This window comes from Delphinus delphis, chromosome 1 (assembly GCF_949987515.2).
Source record: "Delphinus delphis chromosome 1, mDelDel1.2, whole genome shotgun sequence".
Lineage (NCBI taxonomy): Eukaryota > Metazoa > Chordata > Mammalia > Artiodactyla > Delphinidae > Delphinus > Delphinus delphis.
The window spans coordinates 35,939,562-35,961,705 of NC_082683.1; the positions used below are offsets into that span (position 1 = coordinate 35,939,562).

Sequence of the window (22,144 nt, forward strand, 5' to 3'; positions counted from 1 at the left end):
CAAGGATCTCCCTTGGTGACTCCAGGGACCCTACTTCTTGAGGACAATCCTAAAAGGCACCTTGTTTATGAACCAAGTGTAGCTCTGCCACGGCAGAGACCTCATTGGGCACATGATCGGGGTGTGTAATTCTATTCAAAGTGGCCACTTTGAAAATCCATGTGTCTCCAGGCTCTCCGTCCATCATGGTGTCAAGTCCTGGAGCAGAGGCATCCTTCAGCGCCTCCCAACCATGGTCTGTGTGCCCGCATGCCTGATCGCGCCCGTGCGCCTGTCCTTGGCTGGGAGCTGCTCTGGCAGCACTGCCCCGCCCTGTGAGAAGGCTCGGGCTAGCCTGCCTGCTTGGCCCAGCCTTACCCCTGCTTTCAGGCTAGCCTGACTGCCGGGCCCCACCCCTGCCCTAAATGCCTCCTCTGCCCTACCGGGTCTCTGTTCTCTTGGAACTAGGCAGCCAGCGTGGAGGCAGCCTCGATAACTCGCTAACGTGCTGCCCATGCTGTTCTTAAAAATTTATGACTGTGCAACATGAAAAATCCGGCTGAGGAGCCGTCATTAGCGGCGCTGCCTCCCTCCCCCACCAGAGCCGCCCTCGTAAATTGAGATTTATGGCTGCAGCAGGCGGGGCGGGGGCGCGTGCAGACGGCGAGGATGCTGTCGCGGAGACAGGCAGAGGCCGATGAGGCCGCGATGGGGCCGGGGGCTCCCCCCTGCGGCAGCTCCGGTTCATCGCAGTCTGCGGAGATAACTACCGAGAGTAACGTCTGGCCTGGGGTGCCGGCCTAGCGCGCGGATGCTGATTACGTTTAGCAGTCGGACTGCAGAGGGAGGAGCCAGTCCTGTGCCAATCACTGGCTCCTTGAGGTGTAGGGCCAGATCCTGAAGTCCAGGGGCAAGCAAGCAAGGGCCTCTTAGTAGGATGACTTGGGGAGGGGGAAGGTTGGACCTAGGGAGGAAGGATCATCCTTGCTGGGGTCACAGGGCCTGGGCCCCCCCAGAGTCAGCTTCTCCAACCAGAAGCATCTAGTTTGGGCTGTGACTGTGGTATCCCAACCAGAGAATTGAAGGGGAGGGAGGGAGGGAGGAAGGAGGATGCCAGGACCCTTCCCTTCCCTCTCCTTTCTCTGGTAAGAAGGGCCAGTGGAGAGCATGTTAAAGGCAGGAGGGCAAGGACTGGATCAGTCACAGAGCCTCCCCTGACAGAGGCCAGGCTGGGGCTGAAGAGGAGAGGAGGTGAGCCCATGAGCCTGCTGCCCACCCCCCCCCCCCCGCAGGCCCTCCCGATCACCTCCCCTCTGCTTCCCCCCCTGCTCACTTAGCCCTGTCAGCCAGGCCATTATGAAATTGGGGTTTCATTTACAGACTAATTAAACATTACAGCTTGTTCACAATTACAACGCGGGGATGAGGGAGTAACTAATTACGGAAGAAATGAGCTAACATTTATCTCTGCTCCCACCCTCCCTCTACCCACTGCCCCCCCACCCCCGCCCCAATCTGGCTTCCTCCCACTCTCTGGTCAGTACCAGCTCTCAAGGCTTATTACCTAGGATGGGGGACTGGAAGGGTACCCACCCACCCTAGATACCAGGTTGGGCTGCGGTTCCCAGCTACCCCAGGGGAGGGGCTTAGCTCCCAGAGCCCTGCCACCAGAGACAGTCAGGGCTTTTGTGCAAGACCCTGTGGGTGAAAGGACCCTGTGATGGTACGTGTGGCCCTCATATGGGGGGTGGGGACCTGCTCTGGTGTACGACTGTGACAGCACTGTGGAGCCATGTGGCCCTATGTATCTTTATCTTGCGGGGCAAGGTTTTGCTGTGACTGCTGCAGACAAAGATTTGTGTGACGGGCTGTGAGTGTGAATGATCCATGCCCTAACCCCCAAACCCCCAGGGCAGAATATGAAAGAACCAGGCAGCTGCTGGAGGTGATGGTCTAAGCGGGCCTGGGATGTGGCCCCGGCAGCTCCAGGACCAAATCCCCACTGGGCGACCTTATTCACTCCCTCAGAAGCAAGAGAAGCAAGCAGGGTTACCCTGCCCTAGGGCTCATCTCGTCCTGTCCTCGGGCTGGCCTTGGCTTCCGGCCAGATGCCCCCTGGGGCCCAAGGAGCCTCCTGGGGGCCTGGGGTGCCCCCTGTGGGCAGGAGTCCTGGGGTCTGGCTGGCCTGCTGCAGAGTTTAATAATAGTAACAGTGAGAGTAAGCGTTTCCATCCCTCCTGCCTTTGGGCAGAAGAAGAAAGGAAAGAGGAGGGAGAGGAGGGAGTGGAGGGAGCGGGCTGAAGGGAGGCTTTGAGGCCTCAGAACTCACATCAAACGGCCGGATCTGGGCCTAATTGTCTGACCCCTGCCCCTGCCTTCAATCAGCTCTGCGGCTCCCCGCCCGCCCCTCGCCTAACTAGCAGCCATGTTCTCCTCATTAGGACAAGCTCCCCTTGCACACATGTCCCCGGACATGTCCCCAGCACTCCCAGCTCCCAACCTTGCCTGGTGGGAGGGTACAGCGGGGACCCAGTTTTGGCGGGGCTCCTGGGACAGCTATTCCCTCAGCCACAGCTGGCTGGCCTGAGCGACTCAGCACCTCTCCCTGAGCTGCAGGGTCCTGGATGCCACGTGCTGTGACATATCCCTGGGCTGGCTCAGCCGCTGGGTGCATTCTGTCCTCTGTGTGTCCTTCTTGATACAGCCCAACTGTCTCAGACACACAGTTCCTGAGGGCAAGATGCATTTGAATCCTGCCCGCTTCGGGCTGGTTCAGCTGTTTCAGCCCGGCAGGGGTTCTGGTCTGGGTCAGGGTCTGTGTTCAGAGGCTAGGAGCTGAAGGAACTTGTCTGCCTACTGTGCAAGGGCGGTTCCCTTAAACAGATCCAGGCGTGGCGATGTGTGAGTGTCTGCGGCTGGTGGCATGGCAGTGTGGCAGGAGAGCTTGGTGGTTAAGAGCTCTGACCCTAGAGAGATGTGTGTTTAAATTCTAGCTCTCCCGCTTCCTTGCCCTGCTGCCTTGGGTGCATGACAACCTTCCTGAGCCTCAGTTTCCTTATATACAGGAGAGGTGACAGCCCCAATCTCACAGGGTTTGGGAATTCAATGAGATTACAGACATAAAGTCCTCTGTACTACATCTGGCACTCAGCAAATCTTGTGGAAGGATACAGGTGTGGATGGCGGATTCAGACCAGACCAAACAAATTCCCTTCTCCACAGGCCACAGGCCTCGCTTCGTCCAGCTGGGTCAATAGTGTCAGGGACAGAAGGAGCTGTGAAGAAGGGTCCAGAGCCCTGCAGAAAAAAAGAGCAGCTCCCAGGGGACCCAGCTGATACCAGGGGCAGAAGCACCAATGCTGGAACCAAAGCTTGGGGGCAGGAATGTCACACAGCAGTTTCAGGTGGGAGGGGCAGGGGCCCAGCTTAAGGACTGTCAGGTGGCTTGAGGTCAGATAAGGTAAGTTAGTAGGGCTGGTCCATGAGGTATGGATCGTCCCTTGAGTACACTGGGCTTGGAAGGAGGGGATGCTGTGAACACCAGTGGAGTGAAGGCTGACTGGACTGCTCTAGGTATTAATTCTCAAGGTACCAGACCTGTACAGGATTGGGGGAAGGGCTGGCCTGGTCTGGGCCCTGACATTGTCTCTCACCTTAAACCAGTGGTAATGACTTGCAAATATTGATGAAAACACAAACTACAGAGACTGTGCTTTTCGGGGAGCGAAGGTGGGGAGAGGGGATAAGGAGGAAAATAAACTGAAATGAAGTCCGGTTATCTCCCATCTGTGGCTGCTCCTAATCCCCCAGCCCAAAGGAATCCAATGCAGCCCCTTATCTGCCCTGTCAATCGCTCCATCCCCGCCCAGTGCTTGGTGGGCACCGCACGCCCTCGCACACGCTCAAGCACATGCTCACACATGCACACACACGCACACACTCACTCCAACTCTTGCTCCAACACTCCTGCCCACCCCCAGCCCATTACTCCTCTGAGTAGGAGCAGCCAGCACGCAGGTCCTGCCAGATGGATGCAATTTGCATAATATCAGCAGCGGAGGCTGCAAGATCACCAGGGGTCAGGGCGCTGACATCCCCGCACAGTCTATCTGCAAGTGCTAATTTGGCCAGCATTGATCTGTCTTTCTGATTTCTTTGTCATTTACGTCTGCGATGGTTTGACAGGAGATACAGAGAGAGACAAGGGGAGGCCAAGCCAGGCCTGGGGCTAGGAAGGTAGGGAAACAAAGATTGTACTTCCCAGCGCATCTCACACACACAGAACACACACAGACATACACCAGAACCTCCTCCATCTATCTGTCACTACACTCATCCATCCGTCCATCCATTTTTCCATCTGTAGTTGCTCCTGAAGACTAGAGCCTGGTATCTGGCAAGGACCAGTTCCTCAGATGTCCCTGGACTCCAAGGGTGCCAGCTCAGGGGGGAAGGCGTGAGCAGCCCTGAGCACTATTGCAGGCAGGCCAGTGGAGGCCCTGTCAATGCCTGGAGACTTAACCCTCCTTGTGGCTGGCCATCCCCTGGCTCCTCACTTTCTCTGGGACACACTAGAAAGAACTGGACGGGGCGGAGAGGCGGGAGGTGGTGTAGGGGAGTGGTAGTGCTGGGGAAACAAGCACACTCCAGCTGTCTCTGACGCCTCCTCATAAGGCAGCTGTGCTGACTCCTCCCCTCCCAGCCCTGAATATGGCCAAAGCAGAGGGGAGGGGGTGAGGCACCCGTCTGCCTCTCCGGGACAGGGTTATCATGGCTGCAGAAGCCTCATATCAACTCTTCACCACCCTCAGGTCATCCAAAGCCCAGCCTGGGCTCTGGCTGATTCTGAAGACCCCTAGCTCAGCCAGGAAGCCCAAGGTCAGATCGGGTCCACATCCTACCTGCTGGACCCCTGGCCAGAGTCCCCACATTCTCCCCTTGGGAGGAGGGTTCACCACAGGGATGGGGACGCTGCCTGGGCAGGAGATGTCATGGGGGAGGGGAGGGGAGGAGAAGATGGGAATTCTGGGAAGGAAGAGCCCACTGCAGAGAGGTGGGCATGGTCACTCTGTCAAGGGAGGCAGAGGGGCTTGAGCCTTCCAAGGGTGCCCCCCAGTGGCTCTGTCTTCACCCCACCTCTTTCCCTCGCCCACAGCAGCAGGAGCAGGTGATCAGAAGGAACTCCCTGCTGGGCAAGAGGGGGGCTGGCGTTTGGTGTGTGCTAATCCCGGGCCGAGGTCTTCAGAGGGACCGGGGAACTTCAAGGAGGGAAAGGCAGAGCTGTACTGCAGACGAGCTCATTAGCCAGCACCCCACCCCCCCACGAGGAGGAGGGCGGGCAGCCCAGGGAGCGCGGCAGCGGAGGCGGCAGAGAAAAGGCTGTCACTGTCCTTTCTTCCTTTTGGTACAAGCATCTCCCTGAACCGACGATTCTCCTGCAGTGACACCTCTCACGGGCGCTAATGAGATCCGTGTCACAGAGCTAATGTGCTCTGACTGGACTCTGATAGACACCCCACTCCTTCAGGGGAGCCCACAGGCCAGCACTGCCCCCCAGGGCCAGGCCCCACCTGCCACCTGCCGGCCCGCTCTCTTGCCAAACTGTGCTGGGCAGCAAGCTTCTGAGAGAGCCCACCTGGTGTCGGGCCATCCCGTCTCACCTGGAGCCTTTGGGACCCCCAGTCCCTGAGCAGAGAGGGTAAGCGGCCAGGGCAAGACCACCCAGCTGGGCACCAGGGAAGGTTCCGACTGTTCTCCCCGCCTGTGACACCAGCAGTCTGTGGGGCCTCTGTGTCCCAACAACAGGGGCAATCTGACATTTCCCGTGCAGACTTCCAAAAAGAAAGAAGGGAAGGAGGCCCAGGCCCCGCTCTTAGAGAGGTCAAGTCCGTAGGGCCTGATCATCACCTATAACTGGGGTCCCGGGATGTATTCTGCGTGCTCACAGTGGGAGGGCCAGGCAAGATCCCCAGAGGAGGGGGCCCCTGGAATACGGGCAGGATTTTCCTGGGCCACAAGGTGGAGCGCCAACAGAAATCACAGTGCAGAACTAACTGTCGGGGTCAGGAGGAGGCCGGAAGCCAAGTGTTAGGGCCCCGGCTCCAAGGGCGACTGTAGCAGGGTGAAGGGTGGAGATGCCCCCGCCCCTTTCTTCCTCAGCTGCTGCTACCGAAGACTGTCAAGACCTGTGTGTTTTACACGACACTGAGGGAAAGGGAGAACGTGAGCTTGTTTTCTTCCTCACCATCTCTGTTGGCAGCACAAAGCCCAAGACCAAAAAGGTGCTCCTGGCTCAGCACGGTGGTGAGAACACAGGCTTTGTGCTCAGGTGGACCTGGGTTTGAACCCTGGCTCCTCCCTTCAACTGCCTGTGTGACCTCAAGCAAGTCACTTAACTAAGCCTGAGCCTCCCAATCTGTAAAATGGGAACGATAATGCCTGCCTTCATGAGAGTGTGAAAATTAAATTAGCGCCCCAGATAATGTGAGTGCCGTGCTGACCACTTGCTGAAATGAAAGAAGGCCCACTCAGCAGTGCCCTCTGGAGGCCGCCCTGCCTCGGAAGCTGCCCGAGCCAAGAGCGCTGACGGAGCCCGCCGACCCAGCCAGTCAGCAGTCCTACAAATGTGCAGTCCCCTCACCTACAACCTGCTCCACGCCACCTGCCCACCAGGCTCCCAAGGGCAAATCCGCCCCCCAGGAGGAGGCGTCCCTCCCCCACCACGAGCCCACTCGGACAGCCTCCGAGCCCCCTCTCTGCCCGGAGCTCCATCCTGGAACCCTACCTCTTCCTCAGTCCCCAGGGCCAAGCCCTCACCCCATCCTGGCGACTGTACCTGTGAGCTGGGTGGGGGCAGGGCCCTGTGGCCGTCATCTCCCAATGCACGTTCAGCACCTACCACAGCTCCTGACACACAGTAGGTGCAAGGCAGACGTCCACCACCTCCCTCCCCATGGCCACTGCCGGCCCTGAACTAACCACCACCTCCCGCATGCCTTATTACAAACACCCCCACCCCGACGCCCGTGGCCTCCCCTTCTGCGATTTCTCCTCACTAGTCCTCCCTATACATACTCTCAGATGGCGCTGACTGGAACCCAACTCTGACCAGATCACTCCTCTATCCAAACACCCTACGGCTCCCCCTCAAACAGCTCAGCCGGGCGCACCGATCCCAGTGGGCCCCTCCCTTCCACAGCCTAGGCCCCTGCCCTGCCCGTCAGCCCACGCCTCCAGCACGCCTGCCCCCTTACTCTGTCAGCACCTCCTCCACCCCAATGCTCAGCAGGAGTCCCCGCCAGGTAGGTCCCACAGGCTTCCCCTGCCACACATACCTTAGAAGGAGACTCAGAAGATCCCTCCAGGGCCCAGGGTCATCGGTGATCTGCACACCCCGCCACTGCCCCCCACAGCATTGTGGGAGAAGCCAGCAGCTCCTGGAGAGGGCCAGGCTGTGGGATCTGCAGAGCCCTTACCCAGCATCACTAGTGCTGCCTCACCTCCCAGCAAGATACATACCACTCCCCACTTCGGGCTGGCAGCTCCTCACACAGTTAATTAGCACCATGTCACTGAGGACCAGCCTGAATGGCCAGTGACAGGAGCTGACCCCTGACCCCAGGGCTGGGAAACAGTCCACATCAAACTCTTACAGCGCGACCCTTTTAGCACGCACAGTAACTCAGGGCACCGTCAGCTGAAGCTCATTAAAGCTGTCTCTTTGGCGCGAGGGCCATTAACCTCACCGCTCAAAACCCGCACCTCCCCTCCCCGCCTCTCCCAGCCCAATTAATGCCCTGCATCCTCCCCCCCTTCCAAGCACCCTCACCCACACCTCAGAGCCAGCCAGGAGCTGGCAGGGCAGCCCTCTTCATTCACAGATACAAGGACCAAGTGCCAGGAGCCCCCAGTGCCCTGGGGAGACCCTGGCATGGGCAGAGCGACAGAGGAGGCAGCTCCTTGAGCAGCCACTGTGTGCAGACTGCACAGGCCCTTCACACAGGGGACCTCGCTGAGCTTTCCCAACAGCCCCGAGAGGCAGGTAGCATTGGCCCTTGTCTAAGGTCACAGGGCCTGAACTGCTTCTGGCTCCAAAGCCCTGACTTTATTGTCACCCATAGCCTTGGGCTGTCCCCTGGGGCCCACCCAGATGGAAAAACCTTCTTCTCTGAAGAAAGAGGGAATACTTCAGGGGTCCAACCCAGAGTCAACATGGGTGAACCAACAAGAACGACATCAATGAGTCCCAGGAGGCAGCAGAAAGTGGGAACAAGGAACCCCTTCCTCTCACAAACACCCCCAGGACAGATACACAGAAGCAGGGCACCCAACTCAAGGCTGCGTGGGGTGCATTAACCCAGTCCTGCCAGCCCCTCCCACCAGGCAGACTCAGTTTCTGGCAGCTCCTCCTTCCCTGGGCCAATGCAAGTCTTCTCAGTGGCCTTGGTTCTCCGGTCCCTCCCTTTCCCGTCACGCTTGCACTGATTCATCCACTCACTCACTAACTGTCCATTCATCTACCATAGCATTTGTTGAGCACCTACTTAGAACTAGTGTGTACAGCACCAACTGCCTCACTGATTCTGGATCTGAGCTCTGATCCTGTCCTTATCTCACTCATGAACTTCCCGTCTCCTCAAAACCGCACAAAAGGCCACACCCTCTAACCTGGCATTCAAGGCTGGCTTGTTCCCCGTTTAATTTCTAGCTGCTTCCTAACCCAAATGTTCCACTCCAGTCATGGCAAACTACTTGCAGACATCCAAAATTATCCTCTCAGCATGTCAGGCTTCCTCCTGCCTTTGGGCTTTTGTACACAGTTTCCCCAAAGTGGAAAACCCTTCCCCCATCTGCCTACCTAGCAAACTCCTATTCATCCTTCAGGCATCCCCTGACCCAAGTCTCATCTTCTCTAGGAAACTTCCTGCTGACCTCCAAGGCCTATCAGCTTGCTAGGTTTGGGGTCTCCTCTAGGCTGTACGAAATAACTCCTGTGGGAGGGAACAGCAGTGGTTGTGGGGTACTCCCAATTCCCCAGGCCCGTTGACCACTTTCTCTTTCCCCCTGGACCCCAGGAGAGCCTTGGGGGCCAATAAGAATGATATGGGGTGTCCCTGAAGTCAGTGAAATGTAAATGAAGAAGTAGAAGCCACTTGGCAACTGAGGACAGGGGAAACCTCCCTTGGGGCAGCCCAGGTGTTTCTGTCACGACCCTGAGTACCCTGGGTGGCAACTGCCCAGTTCAGTCTCTGTCTCCTCCCAGGATGTGAGCTCCCCGAGGACAGGAACATCCACTCAGCATGCCCAGCCCCACTAGGCACCTGTGATGTCTGCGGACAGGATTAGGGGCCAGTCTGTAGCAGGTGACTGGACCCTTTCGGTGTTATCTTGCCAGTCCCCTCCCCCTCATACCTCCCAAAGGTACACAGGTTATGATAATGTCGTAGCACCACCCAGGGACACCCCTGCTCCTCCCCACTTGGAACAAAGCCTATGCCTGTCAAGTACCCTGCTTGAAAGCATTTGTATGCACATGTGTGCAGATGCACACACAAAATAAGATACACAGAAATGAACAGACACACTTTCTGATGGATACACATACAGGCTGATGGTTGCTTCCATACACAGACAGATGCCCCCAGGAAAATGTATATAGATACACTGTGACACATACACACATACACGTATCCCTCAAAAAGATACACGTACATGGACACATATAAACCCCTAGACAAACACACAGAGACATGCAGCTGAAGGTGCCATTCACACACACAGACACATATCCACAATGACATATGTAAGAAGCTAGCAGAGCCTCCAATGCCTAGAACCAGCCCCCTCCCATGCAGGAATCCCCCCTGAGGGTGCACCCCCATCTGGTACCCCAAGTGGCTCCTCCCAACCCAGGCACCGCTCAATGGAGGCTGCTGCTCCTACGGGGGAGTTCAATACCCTGTGGACAGAGCCATCGGTCAGAAGGACCCTGACTAATTAAAAGCTGGTGAGGTTTAAATAATTCATCTCCTTAACTCCCATTGATCGCCCAGTTTAGTGGCCACAGACTTGAAACAATATTAAACAGCCTTCTCTAGCTCCACGGGGGGTGGGTAAGCTGACATGTGCCCACCCCTCTGAGGACATCACCCACCAGAGATGCGGCCAAGGGCAGGATCCCTTGGCCTGAATCCAAGGCCACCTGTGACCCACCCAAAGCCCAGACCCCAGCCTCCTCTTGAACGTTGTTTTGAGAGATCCTTTCCAATGGTCAGATTCCACTCTCCCCTCACTCCACCCCCCTTCCCTGCTCCCCCCAGCTATGGAGAGCACCCTGCTGGAGCACTGAATGAGCCACGGAACCCCTCTGTGTGCCAGGGAACTGGGGCGTGTGGGCAGGGGACGGACCGAGTTGCCAGGGGGATATGTGGAGGGACTGACCAATGCCGCTGTGGGGCCGGCCTATGTGTTGCAGGCTGAGGCCCTTGTTCATGTCTAGAAGTCCATTCTTGGGCCAGCAGCCCATGGCGAAGCTGTAAGCCTGGAAGACAGGAGGCAAGAGTGGTTACCAGAGGTCCTGACCCCTGACCCAATCCCATCACTCACCAACACCCCCAGCCCCCCATGTCTTCCCAGCAAGGGCTTACTCTCATCATGCCACTTCATGGGAGTCCCCTTGCTGGGTCCCCTTTCCACCAGGGCCCCCTCCAGAAAACCCCTTCCTTCTCCACAGGTCCCTTTCTCCTGGGCGTCTCCCCATCAGAGGCCCCCGGCTCCCACGGGGTGCCCCTCACCAGGCTCCTTTCTGGAGCTCCCATTTACTAAGATTCTCCTGATCAGGACCCCTCCTCTCATAGGGCATCCCCTTCAACCCATGCCCCCCCTTTCCAGAGTCTCTGGCCCTCTGCTGGGCCCCTTCCCCACAGCATTACTGGTCACAGAGACTGCTGTTGGAAGGGACTTGGAGACCAACATATCCAGACTTCACTCCACAGACAGGAAAACTGAAGCCAGAGACGAGGGGGCCAACTACCTGCCTGTGGTCAAGTTGCTTTTGACCTGGAGGCAGGCCAGACTGTGGAGCTGAGTGCCACATGGGGGCTCAGCTGAGGAGGGGTAAGGTCACCTGGCCGACTCAGGCAGCTGTGAGGGGACCACGTGAAGAGTGTGTGTGCGTGTGTGTGTGTGTGTGTGTGTGTGTGTGTGTGTGTGTGGTGGGGAGCAGATCTTGCTGAAGGTCAAGTGCTCACTTATGCATATTCAAAGCAGCCACCCATCGATCTGTACTTAATTGTTTTCCTGGGGTTGGGGAAGGAAGTGCTGGGGGTATCGATCTGCTCAGGCCCCCGGCACTCCATTGTCCCCCTCTGTCCCCTGGCCGCCACCCACCTCCGTGGTGGGGGGGGGGCAGGGCACACGTCAGGCCAGGGACAGCACCTTCTCTTACATCCCTTACAGGCTCGATGACCAGATGTCACAGATGAGGAAACTGAGGCCAAGAAGAGACTTATAAGGGTTAGAATGCTATTAAGTGGCCCAACAGGGATTTAATTCCTGTTCAGCCTACTAGCAAGTCCCAGGCTTCTACCAGTGGGCTTGCGAGGCTAGCTGACTCTTCAAACATTGCCCATCTCCTCAGCTTAGAAGTCCCCAAACACCAGGCTGTCCTCCCAGTGGCAGGAAGGTGACAGTGTGTGGGACAGTGGTCAGTGGGAATGAAGCTTGGGTGAGTTTCCAGAAGTTGGATGGTGAGTCCACTGGTGGAACTAAGGTGACTGCTAGCCATGGTCAGGCAGGCACTGCAGAGCCCCCGCCCACCACTGGGCCCAGGAGGTCTCCATCCCACTATAGACTGCCTCCCAGTGGAAGAGGATCCAGCACGGGGTCAAAAACAGAAGACAGGAGGCTGGACACACAGGCTGTGCCAGGACCAAGGGGCTGGGCAGAGGTCTAGTACCCTTCCTTCCCAGCTGCAGGAACCAAGCCTCAGGCCCTTGGGCACTGGGAGGCTAGGAGCCAGTGTACTTCAACCTCAGCCCCCTCCAAAGCCACTTTCCTTGACCACAGAGGTACCAGCCACAGCCCAACCTCCCAGCCAACCCTCCCACCCTTCCCCAGGCCACAGCTGTACCCACAAATCGGGGGCTGAGCGTGAGGCTCAAGGACAGGGGAGAGGACGCTGGCTTGGAGCCAGGGCAGAGCTGGGACACAGGCAGCAAGGAGAACAGCCAGTGGGCGGTGCACAGCTGGAGGAGCTGCTGAGCATGGTCAGGGCCGCGGCTGGAGCGCAGTGGGCCAGAGAGCAGTGGCGGGCTGGCTTTCAAGTACTTTAAAATCACTTACAAAGGGCGGATTAAACGATCAAAAATTCCATTTAATAGGACAAATAAAGAAATAACAATCTACTCTATCAGCCTGGAGAAGGCGAGCTGGATGGGTTTTTTTCCCCTCTAAAAAGGAAAAAAGGGAAGGAAGGGGGAAAAAAAGAAGGATAATGTGTGTTTACTCAAGCAAAGAAAAAAATATTTAAGTGATGTCGGGGAGAAGATTGCAGTAACTAGTGAAGAATAACATCGTCTACTTTGCTGTCAAATCACACCCGAATTTCAGTAATAGATTCTCGGCTGACACTCAATTCAATTCGAAGGTGATCCTGCTTTATCCCAGCCCATCAAATATTAAACACTTGCATTAGCAGGTGCTGCCGCTTCCCGGCTTAAAGCGGCGGGCGGGCGGCAGGGCTGCGGAGGCCCCTCTGCTCCGCTTGCGGCTCGGGGACAGGGCAGCTCAGCGTTATCTGCACGTCATCCTGAGTCTTATCGCAGCTAAGCGGGAAGACCACTTCAGATAACATTAGGCGCTTGCCCCGACGCGTCACCATGATTAGATTATTATTATAATTATGACCCCCCAAGATCTTCTGCAGATGGGGATGTGCGGAAGCGGGGTGGAGGGCAGCAGAGCCCAGGAGGGCCAGACTGGGCCTGGCTGGTCCAGGGCAAGCCGAGACCCACGGGGGGAAAACAGGGGTACCAGGCAAGGCGGTAGCCCAGTCCCGCCTGACGAATGCCTTTCAGGAAGGGCAGTCTAGCTTGTCAGAGCCGGGGCGAGATGAATTGGCGTCTCCACCGCGGCCGCGGGTGTCATGCCGCACAGTGTCGTATTCCCAGATAAGGCGTGATAACCAATGGCTGCCGTGACATGGCCTCATCCAGCACTTCCTCAGGGGGGCACAGGCGGGGGGAGGGGAAGGCACGTGCACATGGGTCTGCCAAGCTCCTAATAAGAGGGGTTTAATTTTTACAAATGCTGCTTCCAGCGGGGCCTTCACATACCAGCCAAAGTCCAAAATGATATTAAAAACGGTTAATTAAAACTGCTCTCCTTCAGCCTGGGCTCCCCCACTGCTGCCCCTGCTGAGAACCCTGGCATATCTCCTCCAGGTACTGCCATGCACCTCTGCAGAGCTGAACCTTCAGAAGTGACCACCTGCCTCGTGGAACCCCCCCTAGGCACAGTACCAGGGCACAGCCCCACAAGCTCCCCTCAACTCCTGCTATCCCAGGTACCCCTCAGGCACAGCCAGCAGAGAGCCGCCCAGAGAACACAGGGTCCTTTCACAATCTGTGCTCCTATCAATGTGTGGTCTGGATCTTGCACCTGCTGCCCCTGTGAGCCTGTATCCACATGCCCACCACACCCAGCACTCACTTCTAAAGTCCTTCCCCTACTCCCCCCCACCCCAGATATATACACCATCGAGCACGAGTACACACACCCACCAAACTCTCCCTCAGATGACTCAGCCCATCCTTCTATTCCCTACTCCCTTCAGGCATCCTCCCTAAGAGATTACATCCATCTGTGAATCTTAGCAGAGCCTTCCCAGGAGTCCAGCTCAGGGCAAGGTGATGTGGGCTATATCTCAGAGATTCTGGCTGGGAAGTCAAGGCTGGGACTTCTGCAGATGGGGATGAGCCATCAGAGCAGGAGGACTGGGGAGGCTGTCCCCTGTGGGTTGCCCACAAGCACAATGGAGAAAGACAGGCCCATGAGGGGTTGGAGATGGCTAGGAGAGCTTCCTGGAGGAAGTGGTACTGGAGGCACCAGGAAGAAGACACAGCAAGGACAAAGGAGAATGACAGGAGCAAGCTTGATGAGAACAGGCAAAGGCTGGGGTGTGGCTGGGGCAGCCAACATGGGTGGAAGGAGAAAATATCTTGAGGGCTGCCTCCCAGCTCTGTGCAACACTGGCCACTGTCATCAGTCAAGGGGCCCTAATATTGTCTACGCCCTTTCTCCCACCTACTTCCTATCCCCACTCCCTCCCTCTCTTCTGCCAGCCTTTGGGGTGTGGGGTAAGGCACTCAAAAGCTTTTTGACCCTGCTCAGTGTTGGGCAGAAAGTTAAGAGCTAAAGCCAGTGCCTGGGCCCCTTTCCCATGCTGGTTCCAAATTCTCTGGGTGCCACTTCTCTAGCTGCACCTTTCCCAGCTACCAGGGCCCAACCTGCCCATCTGTGGCTTCCCGGCCAGAGGGTGGGGCAGGTGGAAGGATGACGGAGGAGTCCTATCCAGGGCAGGTAGAGGCGGGGTGAAAGATGCTGGGCCTCCCAAACCACCCACCCCAGCCCTGTGCCAGGCAGGCACGCACACTTTCCTTCCCCTGGGCTGCTGTAATTTCCATGCGCAGGGAAGCAGGTGCCGAGCTGTTCCCGGCTGGCTCTCCCCTCTCGCGGCTCTGCCCGCCTTGGCTGCTGCCCCATTAGCTTAGTGGCCAGCCATCTGCGACGGGCCTGCCGCGCAGCCCTGCTGTAGGCGCGGCGGGTGGCCCCCTGTGTAACAGGGAGCTTTGCCATTAGCGCCTTTAATATTCTGACACCTCAGCACAGCCTGCTATTACATGCAAACGCTGATCGCCCTGTGAAATTACATTGCTCGGCCCGCGAAATGGAATCGTGTATAATCAGCCTCCTCCATGCACTGTCAGTCCCATCACAAACACTGCGCCCGGCGGCTTACGGGGGCTTAGCAGCTGCGACAAGTGTATTGGGTTTAATAGATGAAGTAGCCCTCATCGGCAGCAGCATCAGATCCTTCAAAGAGGAAAGAAGAGGCATCGACAGCTGCTAGGGTGTCTCTGCCCACCCATTTGCTATCTTACCAGGGCCCTGAGAGTTGGGTTGACACAGAGTGGGCAGGGGCAGTGGCTGGGTCTAGAACCCAGCTCAGACTGCAAAGAGAAGCACAAACTGCTCTGCAACTTCCAGAAAACCCAGAGCCTGCAAGCTGGCAGCAGCACATCTGACCCATCCATCCTCCCCACGAGGTCACCCTGTGGGCCTAAGGCTGAAGGGCCATTTCCCAAGAGGCGGAACCAAATCAAATCACCTTGCTTTCCCATAAACACCCAACAGGCAAAGATACAGAGGTGATACTCTGGAGGATGGGGGGAGAGAGAGTCTGACAGACATAACTACTACCTAACCTTTTCTTTAACTGGCCAACACACTTACAGTTGGTGAACCAAGTACCAAGGCAACAAATATACATGAGGATGGTGTTCCCAGCAGCCCAGGCCTCATGGAAAGGCAGTGTGTTCAGGCTCAGGCGCTGGTTCCCAATTCTGCCAATTATTAGCACCATAACTTTGGATGAGTTATTAAACCTCTCTGAGCCTCAACTTCCTGTACTGTAAGATGGGATAATAGTTCTTTCTCCCCGGTGTACCTGAGGTCACTCAGGAACACCCACTCCCACTGCCACCTGCCACCTCCAAATATTCTTGGTGCCATCACCCAAAATGCAGATTGCCTTTGAGATGCTGGTCCCTCTCCCTTTTCCAGGTTCAGTTTAACACCGATCATGGCAGACTGTATTTTCCAGTGACTGTCATAACATTATCTTCCATCTCACATATGCTCTTCCTGCAATATGACTCTGATAAACCTGCCATCAAGAGGGACTGAGTCTAGGGCTTCCCTAGTGGCGCAGTGGTTAAGAATCCGCCTGCCAATGCAGGGGACACGGGTTCGAGCCCTGGTCTGGGAAGATCCCACATGCTGTGGAGCAACTAAGCCCGTGCACCACAACTACTGAGCCTGCGCTCTAGAGCCCACGAGCCACAACTACTGAGTCCATGTGCCACAACTACTGAAGCCCGTGCACCTAGAGCCCGTGCTCCACAACAAGAGAAGCCACTGCAATGAGAAGCCCGCGCACCGCAACGAAGACCCAATGCAACCAAAAATAAATAATAAATTAATTAATTAATTTTAAAAAATCATAAAAAGAAAGGGGGGAGTCTATACCTCTCCCTTTGAAATGGGGTGGGCTTTTTTTTTTTTTTTTACTATTTCAACCAAAATAGTAATGCAGAAGTAATGCTATGTGATTTCAAGGGTATTTCAGAAATGCTGAGGAAGCTTCCTCCTCACTCGCTGGAACATTTTCCCTGGAGCCCTGAGCTGCTTGTAAGTGGTAAGACTGCTCCAAGGTAGCCATGCTGGGAGGAAGCCCAAACTAGCCCACAAGGAGAGACCACATGGAGAAGCCATGAGACTAGGTGAAGAAAGAGAGATGCCCAGCCAGCCCCCAGCTGCTCCACCCACACACTGTGCCAGCTCCAGTCACTGACCACAAATACATGAGAGAACCTGGGCCAGAACTACCTAACTGAGCCTTTCCTGAATTCCTGACTCATAGAAACCATGAGAGATAATAAAACAGCTGTCGTTGTTTTAAGTCACTAAGTTTTGGGTGATAAGTTATGCAGCAGTTCTGGAAAACTAATGCCTACTCACTTCTGGATACATTGTGTCAATACTTTCAACTTCCTCTTTCTGGCTGCTTCTAGACAATTCTTCCTCTCCCTCTGGGACCTCATTCTAAATCATCATCACTTCAGTATCTACAGGATAAACCCACTCATGAATCTAGCCTCTTGATTTCTCAGCTCCCTGTGCTCTAATGACCTTCTCCTCTACCAATTTCAGCCATCTCTCCCTGGGGCCACACCCGGGGCCTTATTACCCAGCACTGCTCTCCTTCTGGAATCATACAATGACAGATTCCACTCTGATCTCAGCCTCTGTCCTTCCAGCTTTTGAACCCTCTCTCCCTCTACTCTTGCTTTTTTTCCTCATCTGTCAATCCCCTTCTAGCCCTTTTCTACCAAACCTGGACTTCTTGAATCTATGACTTCAACCAGCCCAATCTTTTTGTTTGTTTTTTGGTTTTTTTTTGCGGTACGCGGGCCTCTCACTGCTGTGGCCTCTCCCGTTGCGGAGCACAGGCTCCGGACGCGCAGGCCCAGCAGCCATGGTTCACGGGCCAAGCCGCTCCGCGGCATGTGGGATCCTCCCAGACCGGGACACGAACCCGCGTCCCCTGCATCGGCAGGCGGACTCTCAACCACTGAGCCACCAGGGAAGCCCCAACCAGCCCGATCTTGAACTTCCCTAAGAAACTCCAACATGGCTCTGTTTCACCACACTTGCACTTGAGCTCAGTGATCCTGGAAAGAAGTCACTGTTCTGTATAGAAAGTGGCCACTATAGATCCAAGATCACTATCTTAGCAACCCTCAATGGTATCCCCCCACCCTACTCCCCTCCTACTTTCACAAAGAAAATAAAAGCTGCTAGGCAGAACTCTTCCAGCTGCATGCCCTTCATATACAAATGCATCTGTATCCTTCCCCACCTGCTCGTGCACCAATGCTGTTCTAATGGAAGAGACACCTCACGTCCAGTCTAAGGGCAAGCCCACACTTGTGCTGTACATCTCACTCTTTCTCCACCTCCTCAGGCCCTGTTCCATCTAGTATCCCCTTTCCTTCTAAATTCTGAACCTCCCCATTTCTGCTGGCTCCTTTCCATTAGCATTCAAGCATATGCTTGAATCTCTATCATCTTTACATAACTTTGTGTGTCTTAGTTCCCTTTTTGTAAAATGGGGGGAAAAACAGTTCCTACCCCACAGAGTTGATGTGAATGAGTTATTGCATGCACAGTGCTTAAAACGATGCCTGGCTCTTTGAAATTTATATAAGTATTAGATAATTATTTTTAAAGTCTTCCATTCATTCCACATCCTGATCCAGCTACTGCCTGTTCTCCTGTTAACAACCAAACTTCTCAAGGCTGTCTCCACTCACCTCCCCAACACCCCTTAACCCCTGCAGTCTGGTTGCCAGCCTTATCATGTCACTTAGCTCCGGCGAAGGTCAACAGTTCTCACCATGCTGCCCACGTCTATGGACAGTTTCAGGCTCTTGCTGCCTTTGCCACCCTGCAGCCTGCTTCACATCTTTGAAATCCTTCTCCTTTGATTTTTCTCAACACCCTACTCTTTGAGTTTTCCCCTCTCTCTGACGTCTTCCTCACAGTCTCCTATAGAGTCTCATTCATCTGGTCATGTGTGGGCTTATGCATGTTCCATTCCTGTTTCGGTCTGTGCTCTACCACTCTCCCTGGGCGATTTCTTCAACTCCCTGGTCTTCGACCTCTCCAACTTGCAAATTGACATTTTTTGCCACTACTTGAGTGTCAAACATATATTCTATTGCCTGCCTGGCACTTCCATCTGGATTCCACCCAGGCACGTCATTCTCAGTAGGTTTAAAACCAATTTCAACATCTCCTCTCCAAAGTGCTCCTTCTCCTGGGCTCCCAAATCCCAGTGAAAACCCTTACCATCTACCTGGTCTACCAGAAATGTGGGGGCCAGCCTTGCTTCCTTCTTCTTCCTTACCTCTCACCAAGTCCTGAGATTGCTGTTTCATGCCCCCAAGACTCTACTCGATCAATTCCTTCAGCCTACCCAGGATGCCCTCTGCCTTCTCCCACTTTTTTCCCCTAATGAACACATACTCTTCTTTCAACACTCAATTCAAAAGTATCTTCCATCACCAGGCCTTTCCTGACTTGTCCCTTCCTTAAACCCACCCAGACTCTGAATAGCATCTGTGTTATTAGATTTGTTTACAGCCCCATGATGCTGGGTGGGGCTGTATCTGCTCTCTCTGAACGGCCTCCTTTGAGGGAAGGGCAAGAAAGCACCTCTCTGGATATAATCCTGCCAGGCAGAAAGGCCTGGTTTTCAGAGTTGCTGCTCCTGCCAGTCCTGTTCAGTCTCCTTCAGGAACCACTGTTGATCCTACCCAGCGGAACAGCAATCCCACCCGACGCCCAGCCATCCTTGGAACTGGGGGCTCAGCTGCCTGGGTTAGGAAAGAAGGGGAGACTGTCCCTGTCTCCCTTCTCCTTTTCTGAGCTCTTTGGTCTTATGGGTGGTCTTGACTTCATTCCTCGGGCCAGCGGAGACCTGGCCAGCATGGCTACAGCAGCAAAAGGACGGACACTCCCATCAGGTGACACAAACCCATCCTTTCTACCTCCAGCTGGTAGTTCTCCATGTTCACAGTGTTCCCTGGCTTCCAACATACTTCAGGGGCACCAGAGCTGCTGCCGCCTCTGTCCATCAACAGCACTTGAGTGGAATCATTATTTTCTCTGTGTACTTAACCTTCCTGCTCACTGCCTACAACAGGACAGCTGCCTCTAGTGCGTGGGACCATCACCACAGCAAAAGCAGGGGCTGTGCCACAGGTCCAGGACCCACAACATTTGGAAGACAGCTGCCAGCGCAGTTTGGTCCCTTGGGTCCTGAGTCAATTTTTGGGTAGAGCAATCTTCATCATGTTCCCAGAGCCCTTGCTTCACTGCTGAGTCACAGTGGACTTGGGGACACTGAGGTTTCTGGGGAGAGAACCAGATAAGGAGCAGGATCCTGAGCCGTGCCGCCTGAGCCTCCACAGAGGAGGCTGGCCTGGCTGGGGTTCCACGTGCACCGCCACAGAGTCATGGCAGCAGGTCAGTCTGAGCCAGCTGCCCAGAGTGAGGGCTACATTGTGGGTTTTCTTTGTTTTCATTACAATTTCTTCTCCCATTGCTTCTTTTGAGCCAGCCCTTTCCTCCCCGGGGTGCTGGCGATTGAATGAAACACCACCCCCGGCTCCAATAAGTGTATTTCAATTACATCTGTCACTGCATAACGATATAATGATATATCATGTGATATTAAATCCATGGTAATCATATCAGGGATTTTTTTTAATCGTGCACTAATCGCATTATTACATCTCTATAATTAACAACAGGAGGTATGGAAATTCAGTTAAGGCAGAAGGCTCAAGGTACTCCCCCCACCCCACCCCCGCCCTAGCTCCCCCAGATTAGGGCCCGATTAGGAGATGGGAACTGCAGGGCACTAGCAAGATGGGCCAACGCTCCCACCTCCCAGTACCTCAGCCATGGGCACAGCCCTCAGGATCCGGGGCTGGCAGACATAGGCCAGACTGAGACCAGGGTGCTGTCTGTCTTGTGGCTGCTCAGGAAAGAGCCTGGGGCAGAGGCCACACAGAGAGGGCCAACAACAAGGCAGCTGGGCCTGCCAGACCTCCTGCCATTGCAGCGCCAAATCTTCTCCATGGGGATGGGTGTTTGTTACCTTTCCTTCAAACCAGCAAGGCCCTCAAAGGTGCTTGTAGGGCACAAGGCAAGTTCCTGCCTCATGGCCTCCTAGACCAGAATTCCTCCTACTATTGCTACACATACTCCCTCCCTTGACCTAGCCCTTTGTGTTGGCAGCTCTTAACATCACCAAGTCCAGCAGCTGTGATGTCTCTGCCTCTCAATCCTATCATCCCTGAGCTGAACAGATCCAATTCTTCTTGGGGCCATTCCTCCCCAGTTCTCCCTCTGAAGTTTGGCCCTGACTACCGCGTGACAAGTGGATTTCTGATAACCACTGGAGCCGTTCTCCCATCCCCCCAGATGGTCCAAGTTCTTATGTCCTCCCACCCAGGCCTATATGGAGAAGGGAGGGGCTTGGGACTGCAGCCTGAACTATGTCAAATGACCCTGTCTCTCCCACCCCCTTCCTGATACTGAGCTGTCAGGACTAATCCCCTCAGGGGTGTCAGAAACCAGTCTGCAAAGCAGAATTTTGTGTTTCAAGTCCAAAGCTTTGAACTTGGCATGTAACTAGTCCTCAGTGAGGGGCAGGCATTTTGCTAAGTTTGACTCTCAGAAGTTGGACAGGCCTGAAGATGAAAGAGAAAAATCATGTCCTTTTTCCTAATAAAAAGGAGACACTAATAGCAGTCAGCACTTAGGCAAAGCACTTTAAGTTTCTAAAGTCCTTTCCAAATTAAAATATAAGCCTTTACTGAGCATGTGACACCACCATCACGGCCACCCAGCCCTCAGAAACGAAGGGAGGTACGTGCTGGCACCCAGCACACACATCTTCACTTCTTTCTCCCCAGGAAAATGGAAAGGGTGCTCAAACCTTCATCCCAGACCTCCCTCCCTCTATGTTGGCTTGCTCATGTAACACACACTTAATGAGCAAATCCATGTGCCAAGCTCTGTGCCCGGTGCTGGGGATAAAGCACACTAGGCAGCTTGCTGCCTTCCAAGCTAGGGACGTCCCTGGCGGTCCAGTGCTGAAGCCTTCGCCTTCCAATGCAGGAGGTGCGGGTCCGATCCCTGGCTGGGGAGCTAAGAGCCCATATGCCTCGTGGCCAAAACACCAAAATATAAAACAGAAGCAATATTGTAACAAGTCCAATAAAGAGTTAAAAAAAAGAAAAAAGGAGCTTCCAAACTAGAAGGAGAGACATGTCAACTCACGCATGGTGGGGGACTGAGATCCTACAGAGCCCCAAGGGAGAAACCAGCCTTAGAGGGGGAATAACTGAGAAGGACCAAGATGGCTTTCAATGGAACATCCAAGGTGGGGTGGCTGCGAAAGGTGGATATGCAGGCCAGGAGCTCAGTTCCAGGGGTCTGAGCTGAGACAAGAAAGTCCTAGGAAAGCACATGGGTGGCGCAGGAAACTGCAGGAGTGGATAAGCTCACCCAGGAAGAGAATAAACCTTTGGGGTCAACGAGGCCCTTCTCTTCTCTGATGTTTGGACGGAAACAAGGAAGGCTGAGAGACGGGATGGCTGAACACTAGAGCGTCCAGAGCTAAGGCCCAAAGAGACTTCTCTCTGGGCACACCCAACATCCTGGCCTCTGTCCCTCCCATTGTCATCTCCACCTTCACTTTACCAGGATGTGACACGATGAAACAGTGTGGACTTCAGGCTCACACCAA

The 22,144-nt window shown here is 55.0% G+C and overlaps 1 protein-coding gene across 5 annotated transcripts in view; it reads right to left on the bottom strand.

The window, feature by feature from the left end:
- The window catches only part of ERI3 (ERI1 exoribonuclease family member 3), a 129,055-nt gene that overhangs the window by 14,805 nt on the left and 92,106 nt on the right, over positions 1 to 22,144 (bottom strand). For 4 of the 5 annotated variants that reach the window (XM_060021213.2, XM_060021216.2, XM_069541024.1 and 1 more), the window contains one exon: positions 10,420 to 10,519. The exons of the other annotated variant lie outside the window; for it this stretch is intronic. In XM_060021213.2, coding sequence (XP_059877196.1) covers positions 10,420 to 10,519 — 100 coding nt within the window. The remainder of the gene's footprint in view (positions 1 to 10,419; positions 10,520 to 22,144) is intronic. 5 annotated transcript variants of the gene reach the window in all.